The following is a 23,222-nucleotide window of genomic DNA, read 5'->3' on the forward strand; positions in this document are numbered from 1 at the left end:
TCAAACTACATGAATTCGGCAGCACTGTATTCCCTGTCAGAGTTAATGAGTTAATATTCATATAGTGATGATAAGAGCAGCTGTGTAGACAGGCACCACACAGCAGACATGGGGTATTTGAAAGTCTTTAGAAACCCCAGTTAACAAGGAAATCAAATATAAACAGTCACTCTATGATCAGTCTAGTAATGTGGTCTATCTACCTATATAATCAAACTTCTTATTAAACAGTAATGACTGAATACCAGTCTAATACTATGAGTCACTATTGAGTGAAGAGAGACATGCAATTTTAAGAAAACAGACACTGTACTGTTCCCTGTGAGGGAGCCAGACGTTACTTAGCTGGCAGATGTGGCATGGAGACTAAAAGCAGATGAAGCTGATGATGGAATGATGGATAGACACATGGATAGAAAACAGCCAAACCAGCAGGGCTTAAACAAGTATTCCACTTGTCAGTAGTAATAAATATGAAAATATTGCCCTCAGGCATAGTGTTAAGATGAAGAAAGCCCCAGTGGAGTAATTGAGAAGCCATATTATTGTGTGGTGCTGACATTCCACTGTCAGGATGTACGGAGGTGGAATTCAAATAGGCCCTCATGTCACATTTGTCATGAATAACTGGCCGTATGTGTATGTGTGTGCCCCCCTGACTTGTACGTTTGTACAAGCAGCTTGTTACAGCCAATACTTATGTTATATTGTCGTGAGCTTCTAGCAGCCACAGTGATAATGACCAGAGCAGAGGAGGAAGTTAGGTGCTGGGGTATATATCAGATTCCCTTAAAACTCCAGCAGTCGGGAAAACTATTTGCAGTTGGAACAGCAGTGTTCTTGCTGACCCCAGCTTGGTACTTGTGCTTACACATTAGCATAACTGGATCATAACATAATCTCAGCAGAACACATTATATTGACAGGTGTTTCTATCAACAGAAAATAACCGAAATACCTCTCTGTATAATGCAATACAGTACAGCAGCACAAACCACAGCCTCCAAAATGATGATGATGATGATGAAAGCAGCAGCTCTCAAGAACAAAATCAGTATCATGTTGTTCACTGCATTACGTTCAGCTGGCTGTACCTAATCAACTCACAACTGAGTGTAATTTAATGCACTGACAATGCAAATGAGTAGCAGGCATAAAACATTTAGTTAATACCTCTCTAATGTGCAGGCATGTCACAGAGCATGGTCTTTTAAACATGTAGGTAGGTGAACATGAGAACAGGAAGGTATAAGATCAACAACAAATGTCAAAATGAAAATAAAGATGGCAATGCTAAAATATGCACAAATATAGAGAAAAAAGAGAAAAATAATATCCAAAAATATTACGGCACAATAAAATACATAAAATATGCCAGTTAAAGAGCCCCACCTAGCTATAATAAATGAAAAAGCTCCTGGAAACAAATATAACACACACTACAATACTGCCTCTGCCCAGTTCACTGCCATAGCTAGAATTTATTCTAATCCATACACAATTTTGATCACATGAATCTGACACATTTGACATAAACAAGCAGCTCTCTGTGTTTCATTCTCCAAGTTTTGATATATTGATTTAATTAGCAGTTTGCTGTATAGTGCCCACACAGCCTCTAGTGCATCATAAATCCAGGAGGAATATGAGCAGCAGTATCAAGGAATGCATTAAGAGGGAAAGCAGTCAAATTGATTTTGTTGATATTACTGTGATAAAATGAAGCAGCCCAGAGAAGCATGTGTGAGTGAGTGACAAGACCTTTTTGCCTATAAAAGTTCTAGCTGTCTTCATTTACACACCTCACACTCGGAGTCAGTTTGTGATACGACATTTTCAAAAAGGTCAGAAATTGAACGTCTCCTTTTTCTCTCTCTCACTATATGTTTGTGCATCTACATACATGTGTGTGCACAAAAGTAACTTGCTGTCTGTGACACAGCAGCATATGGCCTCCTGGAGGAGGTTTAGCTCAACAATCTAGTGCTGTTGACATTTCACATATGGGCTTTCTTTGTTTTCGCTTAATATTTGAATTGATGACAATGAATGCTCAAATTCACAAAAGAGCAGAGGCTCCATGGTAGCATACACATTGGACACCCATTTTTCTGGTGGCATGGAGTCAGCTTCCAGTATGTGCTGAATTTCATATCACCCAAAAGGAAAACACAGCTTAAATAATATTAATGGCTGTCACTTTTAGGAGACAGATAACAGGTGTGTTTTTTTTTTTTTCATATTAAGCCAACTACATGTTCCTTAATGTTCTGAACCCACCATCCAATGAATGAACAGCTTCCACCACAAAAAAGTGCTGTCAGAGCCACCCACTGGCTTCATTAGTATCATTTCTCCTAGGGAGCATCACAGAGAAGGGTGTTTGTGACAGTTCCTTCAGAGCTCTGCGCTGATGCACAGCCTTTGAAATTATGAACCATCCAAGCGCTGATATGAGAGAGCCCTTTTGAAATAAATAAACTGTACTGCAATAAATATATACTGTGTCTCTCTTTCTATTGCATATGTCAGGATGGATTACTTTTGTAAGGGTGGCAGCACTGATGTGTCAGTCAATCCACCACTTTGGTCCAGACTGAAATATCTGTAGTGATTGATGGAAATCTTGTGCAGACTTCATTCATACTATTCAAACTAAATAATTTTAATTTGAAAGCATTGACTATCTCCTTTGGTTCAATGCCTGTGCAATGAAAACAGGTAATAGAGTTGTGCTCAAATGCCATGAGGGTGGTAATAGCTCAAAGTGCTGCCAGACTGCCAGATGTCAGAGAAGTGAAATGCTGTCAGTTTAAAAAAGGAGGCCTTCTGGTTCCAGCTGGTACTCCTTACTCTTTTTAGGAGACAGTGTGTTCTCTGAATGTTACTTGCAGGCAGCAAAAGCCGAAGCTTAAGAGCAGATAATAGAGGCAAAGGAGAAGGATTTTTAAATGTTTCTTGCTGGGGTCTGGAAAAACATTTAGCGTCTCCCAAGGCAAAGGCAGGACATTGATCATTGTGTCTTTGCAGAGACAGGGAGTGACTGGGGGAATTGTTGGAAGATGCAAGAAACAATTCAAGAAAGAAAATCCAAACAATTTAGGAGCTGCTCTGTTGTATAGGCAGCTGTTGGAAGCAGAGCATTTGAGAATTTTGTGCAAACAGATTTCAGACACCTCAAACTCAATCCCTCAAAATGCTGAAGTATTTCCTAAAAAAGATTTATCATATATTTCTCCTCACTTGTGCACTTACACACAAAAACTGAAAAAACACAAAAGACACTCAGTGCTTAGAGTCTGACAGCTAACAGAATAGTTTGTTTTAAGTTTGTGACAGCACATGAATATGATGTGTGTCTATGTCTTGTCAGTATGTTCTGCAGTAGTGTGATCAATCGTCACTGTTCTTATGTTTTCCTCTAACAGCAGTGTGCAGTTGTGTGTATCTTAGCGATGGGTCTAAAGCTCATGGGAGCCCACATATAGATTCAAACAACATAGTGGTTGATGAGCCTCATTTTTCATAAAACCATGATTGATCAACCACTAAATGGGAAAAAGGCAGCTGCAATAACAACCCAGGAGGATAATGTGTAGGCTGAGTGGACATACAATGTTACTTGTTATACTTGTACAGAAGGAGAGGAGTTTTACTTAATGATGCATCCTGTTGTGTAATGAAAAGACAATTAACTACCTGCCTGTGGTGGTAAATGCTTTGGTAGCAGAGCTGTGAAGGACAAAATATGGTTCATATGGTGTTGAGAATGAAGATACAAATCCAAATGTCTTAATTTCCCCAGACACTCTTGCATCATGACTTGTAGACTGTTGTTGATTTACAATATTACATGACAAAAAGCAGGAGACTGGGGAATCCTGCATGTCCAAACAATAAGCTGCATACCTTTTGTCTGTGGTAAATATTTGAACTGTCCACCTCATTGTCACCGCTACTCTAAAATTCCAGGCCTTCTTCTTCCTTCCTTGTGTCCGTGCGTCATTATTCCTGTGAGAGTGTGTGGTAGCGAGAGCCCCTGGAGGAAATGCACTGAAGCCTGTAAACAGGCCAAGTCTCAGTCCGTAGAGAGGGAAGGACAGGAAGCTCACATGCTTACATAACAGCCTTATTGAAGGCATCGGTATTTGACATGTCACATACCAATCTCCTCAATCGGTCTCCCACTCTAACCCCCGTTCACAACCCTGCCTCTCCCCCCCATGTATCAGGTTGGCCAGGTCTCAACAAAGACAGATTTTGGCCTCCAGTGAACAGTATGTTTGTCTGATTAGGACACTTGAATGTTCAGACCAATGGTATGTAAACTGATTTCACTCTGGATAAATATTTAGATGTCTCCCCAGTATACCGTTAAATCCAACAGGTAGTGCTAGATTTAAATTTAACTGCACGCTGAGGCCAAGTTCAAAGAGGCTCTCGCTGCCATTTAATGAAAGTCAGTGGTGTGTGCTTTGCCTATAATTCTCAGTGAGATTGTAAAACAATAAGGGGTTTATTAAAGATCCTCCACTGAGAAGGAGAAACCCCAGTGTCTCAGGGTTACTTGGCCACCGGTAGCAGCAGGCTTTCCGACCCTGCACGGCTGTATTTATAGAGCGCTGTGGATGAGTCATTTGGCTGAGTGCCCACTTTTTGCTCGCCAGATTTACAGGTCCCTACTTTGGGGAGGGCTGCTTGATTTATGATGCACTCCCCTCCCTCCACCACTAGCTCCCTCTACACCCCTCTCACTTCCTTCGGAGACGAGCAGACACACCAGCTTGCTGTCTCGGCTTCATTCGGCTGCTCTCTTCTACACTTATCTTGTGTGTTACTCTGAAATGTGCTTCTTCTGCTCTTTCAGCTCCTTTGACAAACGTATATGCAGGGAAAGGACTTTCACACAGACCAGCCTCAGCCCAGTCTTGCCTAAGTGCTAGTGGTGTGTCCCGTTGACCTGCCTTTGACTTGACAAAATGAAGTTTTAGTTGAAAGAGTTGTATGAGGTCGGGGAGAAGCAAAGTAAGGAGGGAGAAAAATAGAAAGAACAGCATTTGGGGCAGTGGTGTGTGCTTTAGCAGAAGCAGGAGATAAATCTTTCTGTGGCACAGAACAAGAACAGATGAAGAAGTGGCACTGGGGGGCCGGCGGTCATCAGCGACAGCGTGGCTTTTACCACCTTAACCTTCAACAGAAAAGGGGGCACGTCTTCCTCTGCACCCCATGGATCTTAACTCCAACCCAGGTCTGTACCTCTATATAACAGCAATGAATACTAACACATTTGTGTCTGATTTAGACAATGCCAGTACATTATATTACCAGACCTTACTGTGTTCTAGCTGCAACTGACAGAATGGGTGGAAGGATTTCTGAGACAGTTTTACAAAACTCTTCACAGATAAACTGCAAATTACTCTCTGTTCTCACTGGGAAAGTGTCTTTTCCATATGCTGTTCATTAATCATAGCAGATGGGTGTTTACAAGCTATAGCTCATAGTTCATTTATGTTTATTGCAGCTGTGATTTCAGATGAGCAGTTTAAGATTCTTGTGTTCCTGATTTTTCCTGCAGCTTCCTCGGTTTTTATGCATTATAGCAACATCTGCATATGTATTCTGTTATTGTGCATAATGGACTCATTAATTCTCACAATATCATATACATTAATACTAATAGTAATATTTCAGACAAATACATAAGCCAGCATAATAACAGAGTGTAATTTGAGTGCCTTGGCCTAACAAAGGCTTTTACACCATACATGTAGCTTAAATGCACCCAGGTGTGGTTGCACTAGATATGGAGCTTTAAAAAAAATCTTGCCAGAGGACGAAAAATGCTTAGCAAAGGAGCATTCTCAAAGCTGGGTCAAATTTCACTTTGCTCGGCTGCTCGAGGCAGATAACAGAACAAACTCCTGAATTCATAGCTTCCAGCCTGCCTGTAAATCCATCCTGGCAAAGATGTTCTCATGCAAAAACCTGAAGTAAGTGAGTAAGAGAGGAAGTGGGCAGAGGAAATATTGCATTATACAAATGCTGGATCAGAAGAGATATTTCAAAAAGTTGTGTTGAAGGTGAGTATGAAAGGCAAGAGCACAAGAAAAGTGTTTAAGATGAGAACTCACAGAGCAAAAATAGATCACATTATATACACATAATAGATCACAAAAATAGATCACATTCACAGTCTTTCTCTCCTTAAAGGTTTTTGTTTGGGCATTTCTTAGTGAATACTGCCTAGTGTATCAGACAGGACCCTTCAGCAACTTTCCTGTTGCTACATCATGAACTTAATGGACTCTGCTGCATTTAAATACTAGATTCCACAAAACGTGTCACACACCGGGGAAGCAGATTCACATCTCTCTTGCTCGACTCTGAGGGCAGCAAGTTTTTGTTTGTAGTACCTACCAGTGCACATATAATATATATAATATAATAATATATGTGTTGTAAACTAGAAGGTATACCACAGATAGTCCCTGGTAGTCTTAGTTTACTTTTTGGCAAAGATTTGAATCTAGAGAACTGACTGAACTACATCCGCAAAAGTCGCACACTCAGATGCATAAAGAGCCAACCTCATCATCAGCATTTCTCGGTCTCTTCACTTACATCACCACTGATCTTTTTCTTTGAACCAGCTTGTCTGCACTGCCCCTGCACTGCAGCCCTCTCAGGCCAACAGTGCTTTGACCAGCTTTGTCAGAGAAAACAACGAGGATGTGGAGCAGCAACACAGACAGGACTGCTGTGATTGCCAAACTGAAAACACGTTTATCTAGGCAGAGCTGCTGGATGCTGTCCGTTGGCTGTCCAAATAATTAGGCAATGACTATATTGCACAGGAGCTCAGTGCCTTCTACCTTGGGAACACATTTTGGCACCAAAAATTGTGTCATTCACATTCTGTGTTTCACCTCATCAGTCACTAAGTGAAAGTATGAAATGATGGGAAAGGCTCATGCATGGATGATGATTAATGAATGTCAGATTTATCTCTGCTTTCTTTATTGCAATAATGTTCACTTCTGACAGGCCCCTCAATCTCCCAACACAATCTAGCAAATGAATATGTTGATTAATGCTTCAACGACACATGAATTCATTTTATAATAAAATTACGTCACATCAATGAATATCATGAAATGCATTTCTCTTCATACTCAGCTATATCTTCACATTTTGCTGCTTCTCTTTGGTCAAGGTCTGCACCGGCAGCATATCCAAATCTTACTCACCTAAACCCAAACTACATCTGTTGTTTGTTCTCCCTGGTTCTCGGTGGAAAAAACAATCTGTCTGCAAGCTCCTCTTCCTCAGTTAGTCACAATAAAGCAGACATCAGTCACAGCAAACCAGAAGTCAGGTTACTATAACCCTGACTGAAAGGTTCAAATGGCTCTTCCAAAGGCTAGACTGATGCAGCCTGCCAATTTTGGCTGTGGGGAGTGCAGGTGTGCATCTGCCCTCAAGCCCTCATCAGTGTTGAAAGGTGATATTAGAAGGTATTAGTGAGTGGAGCAACAGGTACTTTGTCAAGTCCATTCTTTGTTTCATTCTCTTGTGTTGATAAAAGAGGTTCACTCCCTTCCCTGAGTGCAAGGATGTTTGTCTCCATCTGTTCCTTCCAACATAATTGCTATTAAATGGTTTTTTTCCCCTTGTTTTAGTAATTATAATGGAAATAGTTTTAACAGTAGCATCCTTATCTATATCTGTGTGTATAAGGCTCAGCAATGACAATATCCTGTCGCCTAATCAAAACAAGTTTAGATGTTGCACAAACATCATAGGAGATCATTTGTTTTGGGTTGCAGAGTGCACACCCTAAGTATAAATTAGGCAGGTCAAACAGTCTGACAGTCTAAGGGCCGTGGCTGCATGATACACTAGTCAAATCAGTAAAAATACTGGGATATCTTTACATAACCACAAGGATGCATACATGTTACACACACTGGCATGTCCTGCTCAAAATCAGCTGTAACATACATGCATATTAAAGTGCACACAAGTAGAACTGGTGGTTAAAAACATGAAACATAAATTCCGATGAGAACAGGCTAAAGGTGCATTAACAACTAGAGAGCTCTCCTGTGCTTAAAATTCAAGCCTTTTTGCTCTTGGATCTGTATGTACTGCACCTTTCCAGAAACCTTTTCTAAAGTATCTGTCTGCTTGTATCACTGACGTAATGTTTCAGCCTCCCACCACTGCATGCAAGTGTTTAAGTGACAACAGCTGCCAGCGCTCACCAAAACTCAACACTCCTAACATTTTAATGGGATGTTAATCCTACAGCCAGTAGTCACTGAAGCTGTCATTGCTCTAAATGGTTCACTCGTAAGGATTTGGGTATTTTAACAAACCTCAAAATGTTGTCATGCATAGTTTAAAGATTTTGGGAATTTGTATAATTAATCTCACATTACACTGCAAGTCGCAACATAATTAAATTGGTTTTGTTATTTCAAACTAAAGACTTTCCATAAATGTCATTTATGATTTATATTTACAGTTGTCAGTTTAAGCACATAACACCTTTTCTTCAAATCACATACCTTACACAGTCAGTGTCCAGAGCTTGTCTAGTTTAGGTTGTTTGATTAAAATTTCCTACCCTGAAGGCAATAAGTGGTTTCAATATCCATGAAGTATGAACGTCAACTTAACTATCTTAAGAAACTATACTACATTTTGCAAGAAAAACAAAAAGCATTGTTAGAAAATTCTTGGACTGTAGGCTGAAAACATGAAAAACAGCAAGTATCCTATGATCCTTTAGAATACACACATGCACACTGTACTACTATATACTATACATCTACTGGTATAGTATTGTACCTCTCAGTCTATAATAGTCATGTCAGATTTTTTCCAACACACACTTGAGACTTTAAGTCAAGTCTAAGCTGTGTTTCCTTAAAGTTGAAACTGATTCCCCTTACATAATGGTATATTTACAGCAGCCTTGGCAGGACACACAGACATAGTTCTTTATTTAGTTGGCATGAAATCAGAACAGACACTTGGCTCTTTGGCAGCTCTGTGACCTCGCTGAACAGACTAACCCAGTGCTTCCCTGACGGTGCTCATGACAACTCACTGAAACTTTGCTCATTCACACCTACAACAGCTGTCTTTGTGGAGCATGTATGAAGGAGAATTTTTAGAAACAAAAACAAAGATTTGGAGGACTATATTGTTGGAGCTAATCTTGTGGCTTCATGACCCAAGCGCCCACATTATCATGTCTTCCTTTCAGCACCAAAGAATACAGGGAGCTGACAGAGCTATCATTCTCCATTTTTTGGTGCCATGATCACCTTCTTCCCTGTGGGCTCCTGTGGACGGGCAGTAGAGCCAAACAATCCTTGTCCCCTTTGACCTCACTCCTATTCACTTTGTTACTCATTCAGCATCAGATGGTAATGGATAGCCAGAGGAACTCTATGGAGTCTGTGTTCTCTGCCAGACAACGTCTTTGGGGACTCAGGCTGAGACTAATGTTGTGGTGTCTGAGTTCAGATTATGTCTATTGACAGGAAAGGACCACCGTGACACCGGGAAGAGAATTAGCCATTGATACCTTACTGGGGATCAGGTGATGCCCATTATACATACTTAGGATGATATAGCTGCAGAGATAGGTGCTACACACCCACCAGGAGTCTTTGGGCAGCATGACAGGTATACATTGTAATGAGAGTTTAGGCTTTTTGGACATGAAAGATAAAGATGAGCGCCATTTTGATAACTATCATAATATGAAGATGGTCTGCCATGTACAAACATGACATCTTCAGATTTTTTGCTTTATGCATAACTTAACAACTTACATTTTTCCTAGTTTTCAAAGGAAAATACTGTGATATTGTGACTGGAAAATGTTCCTTAGTTGTCCCTAAGTTATTTCTACTATTTCTTCCTTGTGCTTTATAGAAAGATATATTAGAGATATTTCGAAGATTTGTTGATTTTTCTAAATCTGGAGGGGATACTGAATTGTTTTGTCCTAAACCAAAAAGTTTTATCTTTATACTCCTACAACACTGTCACATTCATAATGTATAGTTTACCATAAAAAATCCAGAATATCATGTGTTAAAACCCCATGACCCATCTCCAGGCCGGAAACTGTATTTCTGACAGTATTTCCAAAGATTGTCTGCCTAATGTGAATACACAGCGACAACATTTTCTTAATGTTTAACAACAAACACAAGAAGAAGGTGATTCTTACCTTTGCTGATGTGTACAGATCCACAAATGTCCTGAAACGAGTGCTGCATTTCCGTTCCTTCTTAAGTGTCCAGGGAACAAAGTGTCTCCAAGTTTTTAGTCCAAAACACGTATTATCCTTGAGTCAAAGCCATAAAATCATCAAAGTTTTAATTCCGTTTGTTCTCCGGTTGTTTTCGCCGTTTATTTAACACAAACAAACAAACAGACGACAGATTTACATTGTGCAGACTCCTGTGAATTAAATAACCAATTACAGCCACGACTGACAGCCAAAACCCTCCCAGGCGGTACAACAGTAAAATCGGCCAGTCACATCGTTTGTCCATGATGATTGACATATGTTGTAGCCAATGAAATAACATTTCCAACGACGTGACATACAAAATGCATTCTGATAGGACTGTTGCCCTGACGTCACTCAGAAAAACGTCCCATCTTGACCGACGTTTGTGACGGTGATACTGTGCAGTGCTCGTGTTGGTCCACAAGTGTGACTCATTTTGTCACTGGGTTCATTAGAACAAGCTACAGTTAGAGCTTTCTAGTCAAAAACACATAAAAATTTAGGCAAGGATAAATCCAAAATGTTTACCAAGTGTGTCTCTGTGTAGGGTTAGTACAGTATGACTTACATCACAATAAACTAGAAAGTGTTTTCTTTCCAGTGATACCAAGATTATCAATATAACCCTTAAAATGTAAATACAACATCTAGTTTAATTTGGAGATGCATTTTTCAAGCTTGTGAATGAAAAAGCAGGTGGTAGCTAACAAGTTAAAAAACCCATATATAGATTAAATTATTCCACACATTCTTCTAGCACCAACATCCCCCTGCAGACAGTCCAGTCATGTGTGTCATGTTTATAGCAGCTGATGTAGCCTGAAGCAGAGATGAGATGTTTGATGAGCTCACTTTTCTTTTGGAGCGCCATGTTTTTTTCTTGGTTTGACTTTTTTCACTAGATTTACTTTGTGCGTCAAACAGCTGTGACTGCTGTGAATCTTGTTGTTGAATTGCTGGTGATTGTGTGAATTATACATGTAGTGTGGTGAGCACGTGAGGTTTTTGTGTTTGATTTTTGATTTGTATGTTTGGAGAATGAAGAGTTTCTATTCCTAAGTGTCAAAGTAGTTAGAGAAAGTTAAAAAAAAGATCACTTACTTCAAAGACTTTATCTAAATTGTGAAATTTTCTGCCAGCTGATGAAACACTTTGCTTTTATTGATTCAGCACACTTAATGTTAGTCATTTTTATATTCGTTACATAAAAGTGCAGCACAAAACAAACATAGAATACACACAATTATAACAATAATCAAAATAGTCTGTTTTGCCATGTTAGGGCTTCTTTGAGTCTACATGTAAAATGCCTGTGTCATTACATTATTATGTTTAAACAGTTTGTGGTCGCAGATGTCAACAAAGCACTGCAGTGTGAATGGGAGATTTCATGTTTGCTTATGGGGTCGTGCCCTGTGCCACACCAAACGCCTTTTTAAACCCACGCCTTCAGAGAGATCTGCCTATTGTTCCCATCACAGTGCTTAAGACAATTGTGTGTGTGTGTGTGTGTGTGTGTGTGTGTGTTTCCCCAACCCCCCTCTTTAAACCTCCCCTCCGTCCCCTCCTCCATTTCTCTTTCACACTCTCTCAGCTGTGCTCACTCACTCATTCTGAGCCAGACCAAAAAGCTGGCAGAGCAGCTCGTCCATTCAGGAACTCCCATCCTCACGTTAACCCAGGCAGCCAGCACTTTGTGACCCGCTCAGGTAGCTTCTTTTCTGGATTGCCAGAGATAGGAGTGTGGAGGAGGCATGGAGGTGGTTCATCAGGCAATTCATAGTTTACCCCAGTATGGACTATCTGATTTACTGCCATCACATCCAGGTAACAATATGTCATTTGACTGGTTTGAAGCTGATAGATTAATATACACTATCTACTGCAAAACAACAGATGTATTTTCTTAATCATGCACTCATGTCTTTACCACTGATGTCTTTGTTGTAGTAGCTGTACTGTGCTGAGGGGTTAGACCATCTGGAGGTAATATCAATCATGAATAAGACAAACTCTTCCATCATTTGTAAATGATACATTTCTTCTCACTTCTAATCCTCGTCATCATTCCCTGTGGACACATTTTGCAGTGTAATGTGGCTTGTCGCTCGGTGAGTGACTTCCTGTGCTGTTGGAGGTATTTATGATGTGTGGACTTCTGAGAAGACTATCATTAGACATAATATTGAATCTCAACTTGCCCCTGCTTGCATGCAAACAAGAAGAGTCTCATGCACACAGGAGAGAACACACACTGTTGTAGTCTTTTAATCTCCCAGTGTAAATACACTGACACACACACACACACACACACACATATTTTTGGCATTTTACGGTAAAAAAAAAATGTAGTTACAATGTGAATATTGTTTTCTGGGCCAGTAACAGCTGCTTCCTTCATTTGGCAAGCAGCACAGTCAAAGTCTGGAAGAACTTAATATGTTTACAACTCGTCTCCCACAAAATATATTCTGCTTTTAGTCATTTTTGAACCTTTTAACTTAAATCTAACACATTATTTTCATTGGTATATCTTTGTAATTATGTAAATATTAGGTTTTCATGCACCTGTTGGACTGTTGGGTCACTAGACTGCTTTGAATTTATGGAGACAGTTTACACTGTGTCCTGAGAGTCAGATGAGAAAATCAACATTAGTTTCATGTCTGTCTTTTAAATAGAAAGCTACTGCTGGGAGAGGCAGAGGGAGGCAGTCAGCCTGGGGGCAGTCTACAGAGCAAAAATCCAGTTCCCACGTTTAGAACATGCTTATATTCATGTCACTTCCCATAGTACTGGCAGTCAGTGAAAGGTATACATACTGGAGTGTTAGCATCCTTTAGCAGGAGCAGCCTGTGGTGAAAGATTAATGCTTTTGTCTGCACAACATTAAACCATTTAGTGTGTGATCCTACAGTCCACCACAGCCCTCTGCATGCTGTTTCACAAGACTCACCTACAGAGGCGCAGGTCAGGGTAAGGCATATTGAGGATCCAGGTATTTGTGTGCAATTACAGCACAGTGGGACCCTTTGTTGTCTCCCACCTGTTTTAAGCTATTAGTTAGACACTAGCATGAGGCTGGGGCTTGACTACTTATTAACGCCAGTGGTCACAACTGGCATGAACAGTTGTTAGCTGTTTGCACTCAGCCTAGCTCAGATGGTAATTACAGAGGGAAACTATAAATACTAGGGGATCTATCACTTAGAAACTGCCAGTGATGTGTTTTTGCAGAAATGTTGTTTGAGGAGAAAAAATAGCACACAGACCTTATATTTAACAGTTCTTCCTTTTTTTAGTGTCGTATTTAGTGTTTAGATAAATTGTATTAACCACCTGTTTGTTGTGCAGTTGTACTACAATATTTACTCTAACTGCTATTTATACTATTAGTACAAACTAAGCTAACATCATATATGCTACACTGCAGAGACTACTGTCAACAGAATTACATTTGAGAGTGAAACGGTTTGGTATTTTCTCACTGGAGTTGTGATCTGTGTGTCTTCTTTAATGCTGACTGCTCTCTGAAGTACAAGTGTGTGCCTCTGGAAAGCTGACAGTTGTTCAGTGCTGAGCTCATGAAACTTTGGAGCAGTGTGCTGAAGCGTGGTGAATTGGGGGAATTGTGACACCTGCCACGCTTGTCTCTTTAGGTAGAGGTGCACTATAAGTGAAGATCCTCAACTGCCTCCGCTGGTGAGCTCCCGCTAGGATTGATCTCATTTAAGAGACAATCACTGGGGATTATCGTAGAAACAGAGTCAGTCAGACCATAAGAAGCCTGAGAACTGTGTGCAGGCAGCTTAACCACAGCCAGCAATGAATGTGTCAAAAGACAGCCTCCAGTTCTTTTATTTAGGGGACAGATATGGAGAATTTACATTCAAGTGACACAATGATATTTGAGCTAAATGGTTTCATCTTTCTTATTCCCCTGGCTGTGAAAGCCCCAGTTGTCGGATTAAAAGGCCAATATTTGTGCTTTCCAGGCATGTGGTTCTCTGATTACTCATTTATCTAATGGCAATTTTAACCTGAAGTTAAACCATTGATTGACCTTTGCATGTTTGAGGTCAGAATCCAGTATTGAGTTATCTGTGCTGGGTGTTTGGGAATGGTCTAGCACAATTTTCCAAACAATTTCTGCTTGGGCCGTATAAAAAGGTATTATAATTTTATATTAAAATGCAAATGGGACACGATTCTTTGATGTTTGATGCAGGCTACAGCATATTTGTCATTCACTAGCATGATTTATGCATATGCAGCTCTATACTCTGGGTTTTCTTCACATAAACCTCTTTGTTGGATAAATTAAGTTCTTGGACACAAACACAAAGAAAGACACTTGGCTGGAAGCTGAGTGATGAGTGATGTTTCTTTTGCAACCAAGTCCTTGTTCCTCATCAAGGCAGCCAGACAACAAAATGTACTGTGTACACACAGAGAGCCAGTATTATTTTGCTGCTCCTGTATTGTTAGTTTCTGATGTATTATGGCCCCACAAGTCTGGGTTAGGTTTGTTATTCAAGTCAAGTTTCAAACAGTTTGAGAATGGATGTCCATCCTGTTGCTGCTCCTGATGTTTTTCTTCAACAGATGCATTGTGAAACATGTATTCATTATACCACATAAGATTAATGGTCGTACTGTAGTGTAAAATGCTTGAGAAGGGTTTTGTAATGACTGTGAATGTGTTGTCCAGGACGTTGACACGTGTGTTTGATGGCTCATGTGTTTATGTGAACCATGTGGCCGATTCAACCACTGTGGAGGAAAGTTGAGCATCAACAGGAAACGGCAGCGGGAACAGCAGTGTGTGCTAATGGCCATGGTATGCTGTGTAATCCTGTTGTGCGCTTCACAAGAGGAAACACTGTGCTGATTCATTTTAAATGTGGATAAAAGCAATCACAGACACACCAGTCAATTGCAATTCTTTGCATGACAATCAAACAATGCTAACAGGGTGGGGACATCTGCGACTGAAACCTTTGTGCACCAGATTGGCCAATGTGAGTCAATGGTGTTACAGTGCAATTCACAGCAGCATTCCAGCAATTTTATGTTATTTTCCTGATACTAGTTCACAGATATGCTTAATCTGTCAAGAATGGATGCTGATTTCTGTATGAAAGATGACCTAAGGTGAAAGTATTTTATTATACAAGGTTATATTGGCCCCCATGACCCTAGTTGAGGAGTAAGCGGGTATAGAAAATGGATGGATGGATGGATGGATGGATGGATGGATGGATGGATGGTTATATTGGCCTACTTTGCATTGTCTATATATTAAAATATTTTCTGAGTTGGAAAGTTTGCAGAAAGTACAACAAAGTGCATTTTCCCACACATGGCCCCATAAATCATTGCAAAAATAACCTGGACGGGCTCCTACATGGTAACCTGAGATGTCAGTTGTGGCTTCAGAGACAGATCATTTCCTTAAATGATATGAAATCCCACCCCACAGTATGTCATTCTTATGATCATTTATGTGTTTCATTATTTCCTTCTATCAGCTGTTCAAGTATGTAGCAATTTGTTTTGGACCCCAGAAAAAGCTTGGCACGGCCCTGGTAGAACAGCGGCCACACCGACACATCGGTATATTCTCTTCTGAACTGAATCCATTATTTTAATAGCGTGTGTGAGTGTGCGCGCGTGAGTGCGTGGCTGGGGGACCTCGGGTTACTAAGCTCTGGATCCAGTGTTGTGATTTTTACACGGGCTGCAGAAACACTCACATGTGCGACTACAAGTGATCCGCACATTCACCGGTTGGTGCGTCGCGTCGCCGCCGTTTTGTTGACGGGACAGTGGCGGAAAATCTGTTGCGCGTCGCAGCTTGAGGATGAAATGACAGCGTGGATGTGATTCGAGCACTTTGGAGGTGAGCTGAAGCTGCCTCTTTGTTTGTTTTAGTCACGAGTGGACAAACAGCAAACCTCCAAATGTCAGTGGACAGGATCTGGCAGGTAGAGCCTAAACACACACGGCGCTTTGCATGTTCAGGGTAGAAACAGGAACGTGGTTGGGGAAGTTGATCGATCGTGTCTGATCCATATGAGGCTTAATTAATGGGAGCTCTGGGGGCAAGTCAATAGCGGGTAGTGACTAATCACTGGATCAGGAACAAAGGGCACTATACTGCTGCTGTTAAAACGAAGGGATTGCTTCCTGAACATACACAGAGACCAAATACTAAACTGTCTTTATTGTGCGAGTTGAATTGCAGACATGAATAAGACATTTTCACTGTTTATCCAACATGGATGGATGGAAGAATGAATGGATGAACGATGCGTGGATGAACAGATTGACTGGCACTGGCTGCGGTTACAGTATGTTTGGAAACACAGCATTAATATATCAGACCTGTTTACAATACTGTGGAACCTGTGACAAATGTCTACACAGATGACTGCTGACATTTGGTCACGATGAATTATTTTATTGTTTCACTTGCAATTAATGATCTTTTTTTTTTAATCATTCAACTTGCTGGAAATGTTCTTGTTCTTAAGACATAAGACTGACAAGTTGCCTTAGTGTATATTCTTGCAAATACACACCATCAAGCTCAGGCTTTAACTCGCACCACGGTGTCTTACCTGTGAGGTGAAGAAACATGTAGAAACAGGTTGTTATGGAGTGTAGTCCCTAAACAGACAGCCACATTGCCTGTGTTGGTGCAGGGAGCTTATAGTGACTAAAATGTGTTGGATTGGGAAAACACTGGCATCTGGTGCCTGCTAATGAGGTCTCATGAAGATTGACAGGGACCATCAATCTCACTGTCAAACTTTAGCTCCAGATATGTCTGGTTGTCCTGCCGACTGACACCTGCTTTGTATGTGCCACCAAAAACACCCTGCGATCATCCTGCAACTTATTCATTGTTATTCTGCACTGTGTTTCCTACAGAACCTAGGGGTTCACTTTAATTGCAAACTATTTAAAGTCTAACTCAGTTCTCCAATAGTGACATTGATAATTATGACCTTAATTTTTAATAATTTGTTGAAAATTGGGCAAGAGAAACAATTAACAGTTGTTCACACTAGAAAATTGATTTGCATAGCCTGCGAGCCAAGCTGTGCAATGACACTCTCATTATGATGACTCTAACTTCACTTGCAGTAAAATAACTAGTAACTTTGGTTTTTGTTAGAAAAGAGTTTCATTGAGAATATCCATTTTCTCTCTAATAAAAATCCTGTGGCTTTGATTGTTGTAAACCTGAGCCCTTAACTTGCCTGTCATCTCATTTTCTAGTCTATAAATAGTATTCACATGCAACATGCAGATCTCATCCAGGGACACAATCAATGCAGCAGAGTCCCTGGGGGTCACAGTCATGAATAATTCATCCACTGTGTGACAAACCATTAGTCTCTTAATAACTCATCTCTTCCTGTAATGGACCAGGTTCATCCCTGTGAAATGTCATGAGTCGTCGTTTGTTTATTTCATCTTAATACAGCTGTAGTGGAGCTGTGCAAATGCTTCTGAGTGCTGCTTCAGATGCGGTATCTGAAACAGGTCCAGACCCTCCGCTCCAATCTGTCTGGTATCACATGACAGCAGAGTGCTTGTGGCAATTACCCACAAGTCGAATCAGGATACAGAGCCTGACTCACATCTTGCCCTTAGATATAAACTTTTCTTTTGTTGCTTTATTGCGGGTGCGTTAAAATGGCTGTGCATGTATCTAAATCTGCCATCCCTGTGGTTTAGGTTAAGTTTAACTACATTATAGTGTGATCGAAGGATACCCTCTAATTAAACATAGGTTTTACTTACAGTTGGTTAGGCTGAATGTATGTGCTTCACTGTGCAGAATGGTGTACGTGCACAGTTTGACACTAAAAAAACTGTTCTCACATATACCTGCTGAAGGAGACAACTTTCTCTGCGCTCACCTTTAAACAAAGTAGGCACAAATTCATATACCGAGCTTTTCTGACACACGTCTGGAGGGATTTTAACTTCTAAAATGTTAGGAAAGTTGCTCAAACCCATAAATCCTGTGTGTATTGACTAAAGACATTATAAGCAGAAATGCTGATGATTTCGCTTTGTGTTGCACCATTTGATGCTACATGAATTTTCAATGTGACCTTTCCTACTGAGCAGTTACATCATGCAGAATATTTGAACCATCTGTATTTCTCTCATTTATTTGAACAGGGGGAGACAGAGAGCGGATGACAGCCAACCATGAGACATACCTTCTTATGGCCAGCACCCAGAATGACATGGAGGATTGGGTGAAAACAATTCGTAGGGTCATATGGGCACCATTTGGTGGAGGTTAGTACACACACAACCATTGGTTTTATTAGCTGAATAACTTGTAAACATCTGGATGTTGACAGTATTTGTGTGGTCATTTGGTGTTCATTTGGATGATGTTTAAAGGTTCCAGTAAACCTGCTCAAAGGTGGGTAAGTGGTGCAATCAGACTGGGAGAGCTACTGTACCTTCTCACCTTCAACATGTTGCCTCTGTTCTTTGTTCTTTTCTTCCTTCTTGTTTTGTTCTGACTTCACCATTACAACATATACAGACAGATTTAGTCACAGGAGTATTTGCTTTGTCACAGAAACTGCTGCTTTAATCATCTTTCATGCTTGTTTTTGCATGAATGTCTTAAATGTCTTAATGACTTAAATGTTTCAACTGCACCACCAAATACCAGCGATGTTAATGATGATATAATTGTTCTCATCACTGTTCATGACTTCAGTGGGATCAATGTGCTGATTACTGTGTCTCCTACTGTGGCTTGTTATTGACTGTTCTGGCAGACACTGGCCTACATTGTGTTGGAGCAGGGCACAAGTGCAGCATTTGTAACTGGACAGGCAGTTTAGGCAGCTCTCGGTGACACAGTGAATAGATGAGGCTGAGCTGGCCCCTCTGCTTTCAGTGCAGGGAGTTTGATGTCTATTGCAGTTGACTGCTCTTCAAAAGGACGAGCCATTTGTCAAAGATGCCACAAGTAAGGTGGCTCCAAACTGGAGCTGAGCCTGGCTTTCTCTGTCTCTCACACACATACAGTATATACACAGCACACATGCACAGCCTTTCATATTCTGCAGCAACAGCACAGACTATCTGAGTCCTGATTGGCTGGCCAGTGCCCATGAAGTGTGACTGTGTTCAGAGAGTGACAGATATGGAGGAATTTCCCAGTTCCAGTTGACCCACAGAAGAGCTCGGAGCCCCTAAAGTTTCAATGTCATGCTGTGCTGAACGCTTGCTGTGACGTTAAATTAGTTATCAGCAAGGCTGAAAAAAACTGTTGGACTAGAATGTGAAGTGAGACCTTTGAGACATGTGCAGCTGTGGCCTCTCTTTCTGGATCTTTGGAGATTTGTTTCATGGTAATTACCAATTGTTTATTTGTTATTTGGAGGGTTTGCATTTAAATTTGAAATGTTGTAACTGTAACTCTATTGAGTTTCTACCATGTAGAAAATTAAAATGGAGAATAAAACACTGCAATGCCACATACCCTATATATTTTAGTACAGAATCATTTTTGCTGAGTTGGAGTTTGACAGAAGACAACCAGCTCCCTCTTGCACACAGGAAATTTCTGGTGTGTCTGGCTTCCAAGGCGTCTGACGGCCAACACTTAACTAACTTTTGTCCTAGTTTACAGTTAATGTTGCAGCTCCTCACAAAGCATAGACAAGTCTATCAGTGTTTGACAACCGACTGTTGAATTGCTACAGTTTGACATGTCATCACATGCAAGCAGACTATTCTGTATAGTCACCATTTCTCTTTGGTTGGACTGATCTAAAAAATTCCCTTTTTATTATGTCTGTATTATTATGAAAGTGATTTAGTCTGTTCACTCTTAGTCATTTCTTGTGTTTTTAACATTTAAAACATTCTTTCAGTTTTATTTCTATAAATGTGCAACCAAACCCAGCACATAAAGAGTGTGGTTGTATTAGTGTGTGTAGTGTGTGCAGTGTGTGTGTGCAGGCGCAGGTCTGATGAGGCGACAGACATCGAGAGTGGTGAAGGAACCTGTTGGGTGAAAGTGTCACTCTTACAGTGTGTGTCAAAACTCTTGTGGTTCACAACAGTCCAATGAGAAGAGTCAACATGCATAAACACATGCACACCAATACCATAAGCTGTTACACACACACACACACACACATACACACACATACACATACACATACACATGCACATGCCCATGCACATGCACATGCACAGTTACACGTGACCTGGAAAAACATTCCTAGACTCATGACCAGAACGTCTGGCGGGATGACCTTATTTTCATTCAGTGGCTATTTCTCATTTGTTGTCTGATGCTCTTTGTGATACATGAGGATATTTGTTGTTCTCTACCCTGATGGATGCTCGATTTATGCGAAATCCACACTGACTCATTCAAGATCGCAAAGATGGTGACTACATAACTTCAAATATTTCCTGGGAATTTGTGACTGTTTACTGTTTTGTTTTGTTCGGGTTGCTATAAAGACTGAAGTGGAAAAGTCTGCAGAGCAACTGACCCAAAGGAAAAAGAACATGATACTGCACAGTTGAACTTGTGAGCAGCTTGTCTGCCAGTGAAAGATGATGAAAAGACCATTTCCTGAAAGATAGAAATGACGACAGCCTGACTGACCTGCCATCAAACTGATGCATCTCTTTTATTTCTGTTTTTCTGCTTTCTCTCATAACTGTAAACCCTGGCTCTCTGGTATGTTATCTCATCACAAATTTATTAACAGGCTTTTCTTCTGGAAGCTCACAAGTTGTGTCAGTTTCAAGAGAGGTGAGTATGACAACAACTGACATGAATGGTGAGGAACCAAATGCTGCGTCTCTTTGTCTAATGAAACTTTATTAAAGCATTTGTTGACTGGAAAAGACACATTCATGTTCATGATAGTACTAGTTGGTTTCAGGCTTCTGGATGTTGTGTGAAATGCTCTCACAAAAGCATGAAGGTCCCTGAGAGCCAGGTCAATGTACAGTTTCTTGTACCACATATATGCACGTGTGTGTAGCCTCTGTCTGTATCTGGAGATTGGAAAAGTATGTAGATCCAAATCTCTTAGGAAGGCTGTCTTAATCCCCTCTTGTGCCCACATGAGATGGAAATCTGTGATTTTTTTTTTTTTTTCTTACAGCGATTGGCACAGACAAAAGACAAGAGGTGCTCAGCATGAAGTTAGAAATTTGATCATCAGACTAAGCTTTAGTTGGTGTACATATTTTTTGCTTGCACTATCTAGCCAACCAGATCATAAATCTTTTTTTCAGTTGATTTATTTGCTCCCTTTGATGTGCCTTTTTTTGTAACTCTGTGGAAAATGTGGCTTTAACTTTGAGAGGAAGTTCAAGAGTGCAAGATATTAAGCCAAAAGATAAACCCTATTTTTTTTATTTCTGAGTCAATCTCAATAATTTAGCTGCAAAAAGATAACCATGTGGTTCAAATAAAGTGCAAACAGAATCATCCAGTGCTGGTTTCTCTTAGTTTTACCATTTATCACTGTTGTACCATTATTAAACATTTTCCCCTTGGGTTTCAGGGATCTTTGGTCAAAAGTTGGAGGAAACAGTACGGTATGAACGGCGCTTTGGGAACAAGCTCGCCCCTATGCTGGTAGAGCAGTGTGTGGATTTCATTCGGCAGCGGGGCCTTCGTGAGGAGGGTCTGTTTAGGCTGCCGGGACAAGCCAACCTAGTCAAAGAGCTGCAGGATGCCTTCGACTGTGGAGAAAAACCCTCTTTTGACTGGTAAGGACATGTGAATGTACTGGCTGCTTCCATTTGCTCAAAGTATCTTAATGTGCAGCCAAGTTCACATTGTTAACTGAAATTCATGCGTACTGTATACACTCCTGTACATTTTTGCCTTTATGACATTGAAATGTAACTGCTCCTTTCCGTCTCCATTTGACCGCCAACAGCAGTGCAGCGTTTTAACAAAACTGCAGTGGTAGAATTGACAATGTGTCTACAGACCAGTCCAAACTGTTAACCATCTTAAACATCATTTGGCATTTATTGGGGTTAGAATCTGCCTTCAAGTTACGCTGTGTGTAGGTGGCTGTGATGAGAGACTGAGAGCTGTTTTATTAATGCAGCCACCTTCATCCATAAGTCAGGATGACAGAGAAAAACACCAGCTCCACATCTATTTTTCTACTTTTCCTCTTTTTTTTTTTTTTTTTACCTCCACCCACCATTCCCACCAAAAACACCTGAATCCAGCTTTGTAGAAACAGTACATAAAGGGTCATTCTCAGTGATGGCACTTATGTCACCTCCATAATAAGACTTTTTTTTTACTGCAACTCATGTCATGTAATGGCAACAACTACACTCGCTGATATTTGTTTCTGGCTGTTGCTCTCCTTGATTCCTCATTAGTCAATGTAACCACCTGCCTCAGCAGCTGCCCCTCATTTATATATTAGAGTCTTGGCCTAGAGTGGAAATCCATCCATCCATTCATCCATCCATCCATTATCTATACCCACTTATTCCTATTTAGGTTCACAGGGATCTGCTGGAGCCTATTTTGGCTCATTTTCCCAAGTAAAGTGGTTTAATAAGCCCCACTACTCCTACATTTAATGTATCCAAGACTAGATTTTAGAGAAATACGCTGCTTTGCTTTGTGGAGGAGAGGTGTTTGGATAAAGCCTATCTAGCTATGTTCCCCCATGTTGTTAAGCTAACCAGCTGTTGGCTGTGTATTTCACTTATTTCTAATTCATTCCAAAATCTGAACGAGCATATTTCTCAAAATGTTAAACTCTTGCTTTAAATTCTGCCTTTGCTTTATTGTGATTCAAACTGAAGTGCTTTTATTTTCTGCCATGTATGGTATTTGCAT

At 40.5% G+C, this 23,222-nt stretch overlaps 1 protein-coding gene across 6 annotated transcripts in view; it reads left to right on the plus strand.

Annotated features, from left to right (window-relative positions):
• arhgap24 (Rho GTPase activating protein 24) overlaps positions 1–23,222 on the plus strand; it is a 52,299-nt gene that overhangs the window by 23,999 nt on the left and 5,078 nt on the right. Inside the window, exons 1-4 of one of the 6 annotated variants that reach the window (XM_026297153.1) lie at positions 4,526–5,025; positions 5,115–5,248; positions 18,524–18,646; positions 21,910–22,117. In XM_026297153.1, the coding sequence (XP_026152938.1) occupies positions 5,227–5,248; positions 18,524–18,646; positions 21,910–22,117 (353 nt within the window). In that variant the 5' untranslated portion in view covers positions 4,526–5,025; positions 5,115–5,226. Of the gene's footprint in view, positions 1–4,525; positions 5,249–11,997; positions 12,149–18,523; positions 18,647–19,265; positions 22,118–23,222 lie in introns of those variants that run through there. The other 5 variants (XM_026297152.1, XM_026297150.1, XM_026297149.1 and 2 more) reach the window with 5 other exon arrangements.

Source organism: Mastacembelus armatus, chromosome 12 (assembly GCF_900324485.2).
Source record: "Mastacembelus armatus chromosome 12, fMasArm1.2, whole genome shotgun sequence".
Classification (NCBI taxonomy): Eukaryota; Metazoa; Chordata; class Actinopteri; order Synbranchiformes; family Mastacembelidae; genus Mastacembelus; species Mastacembelus armatus.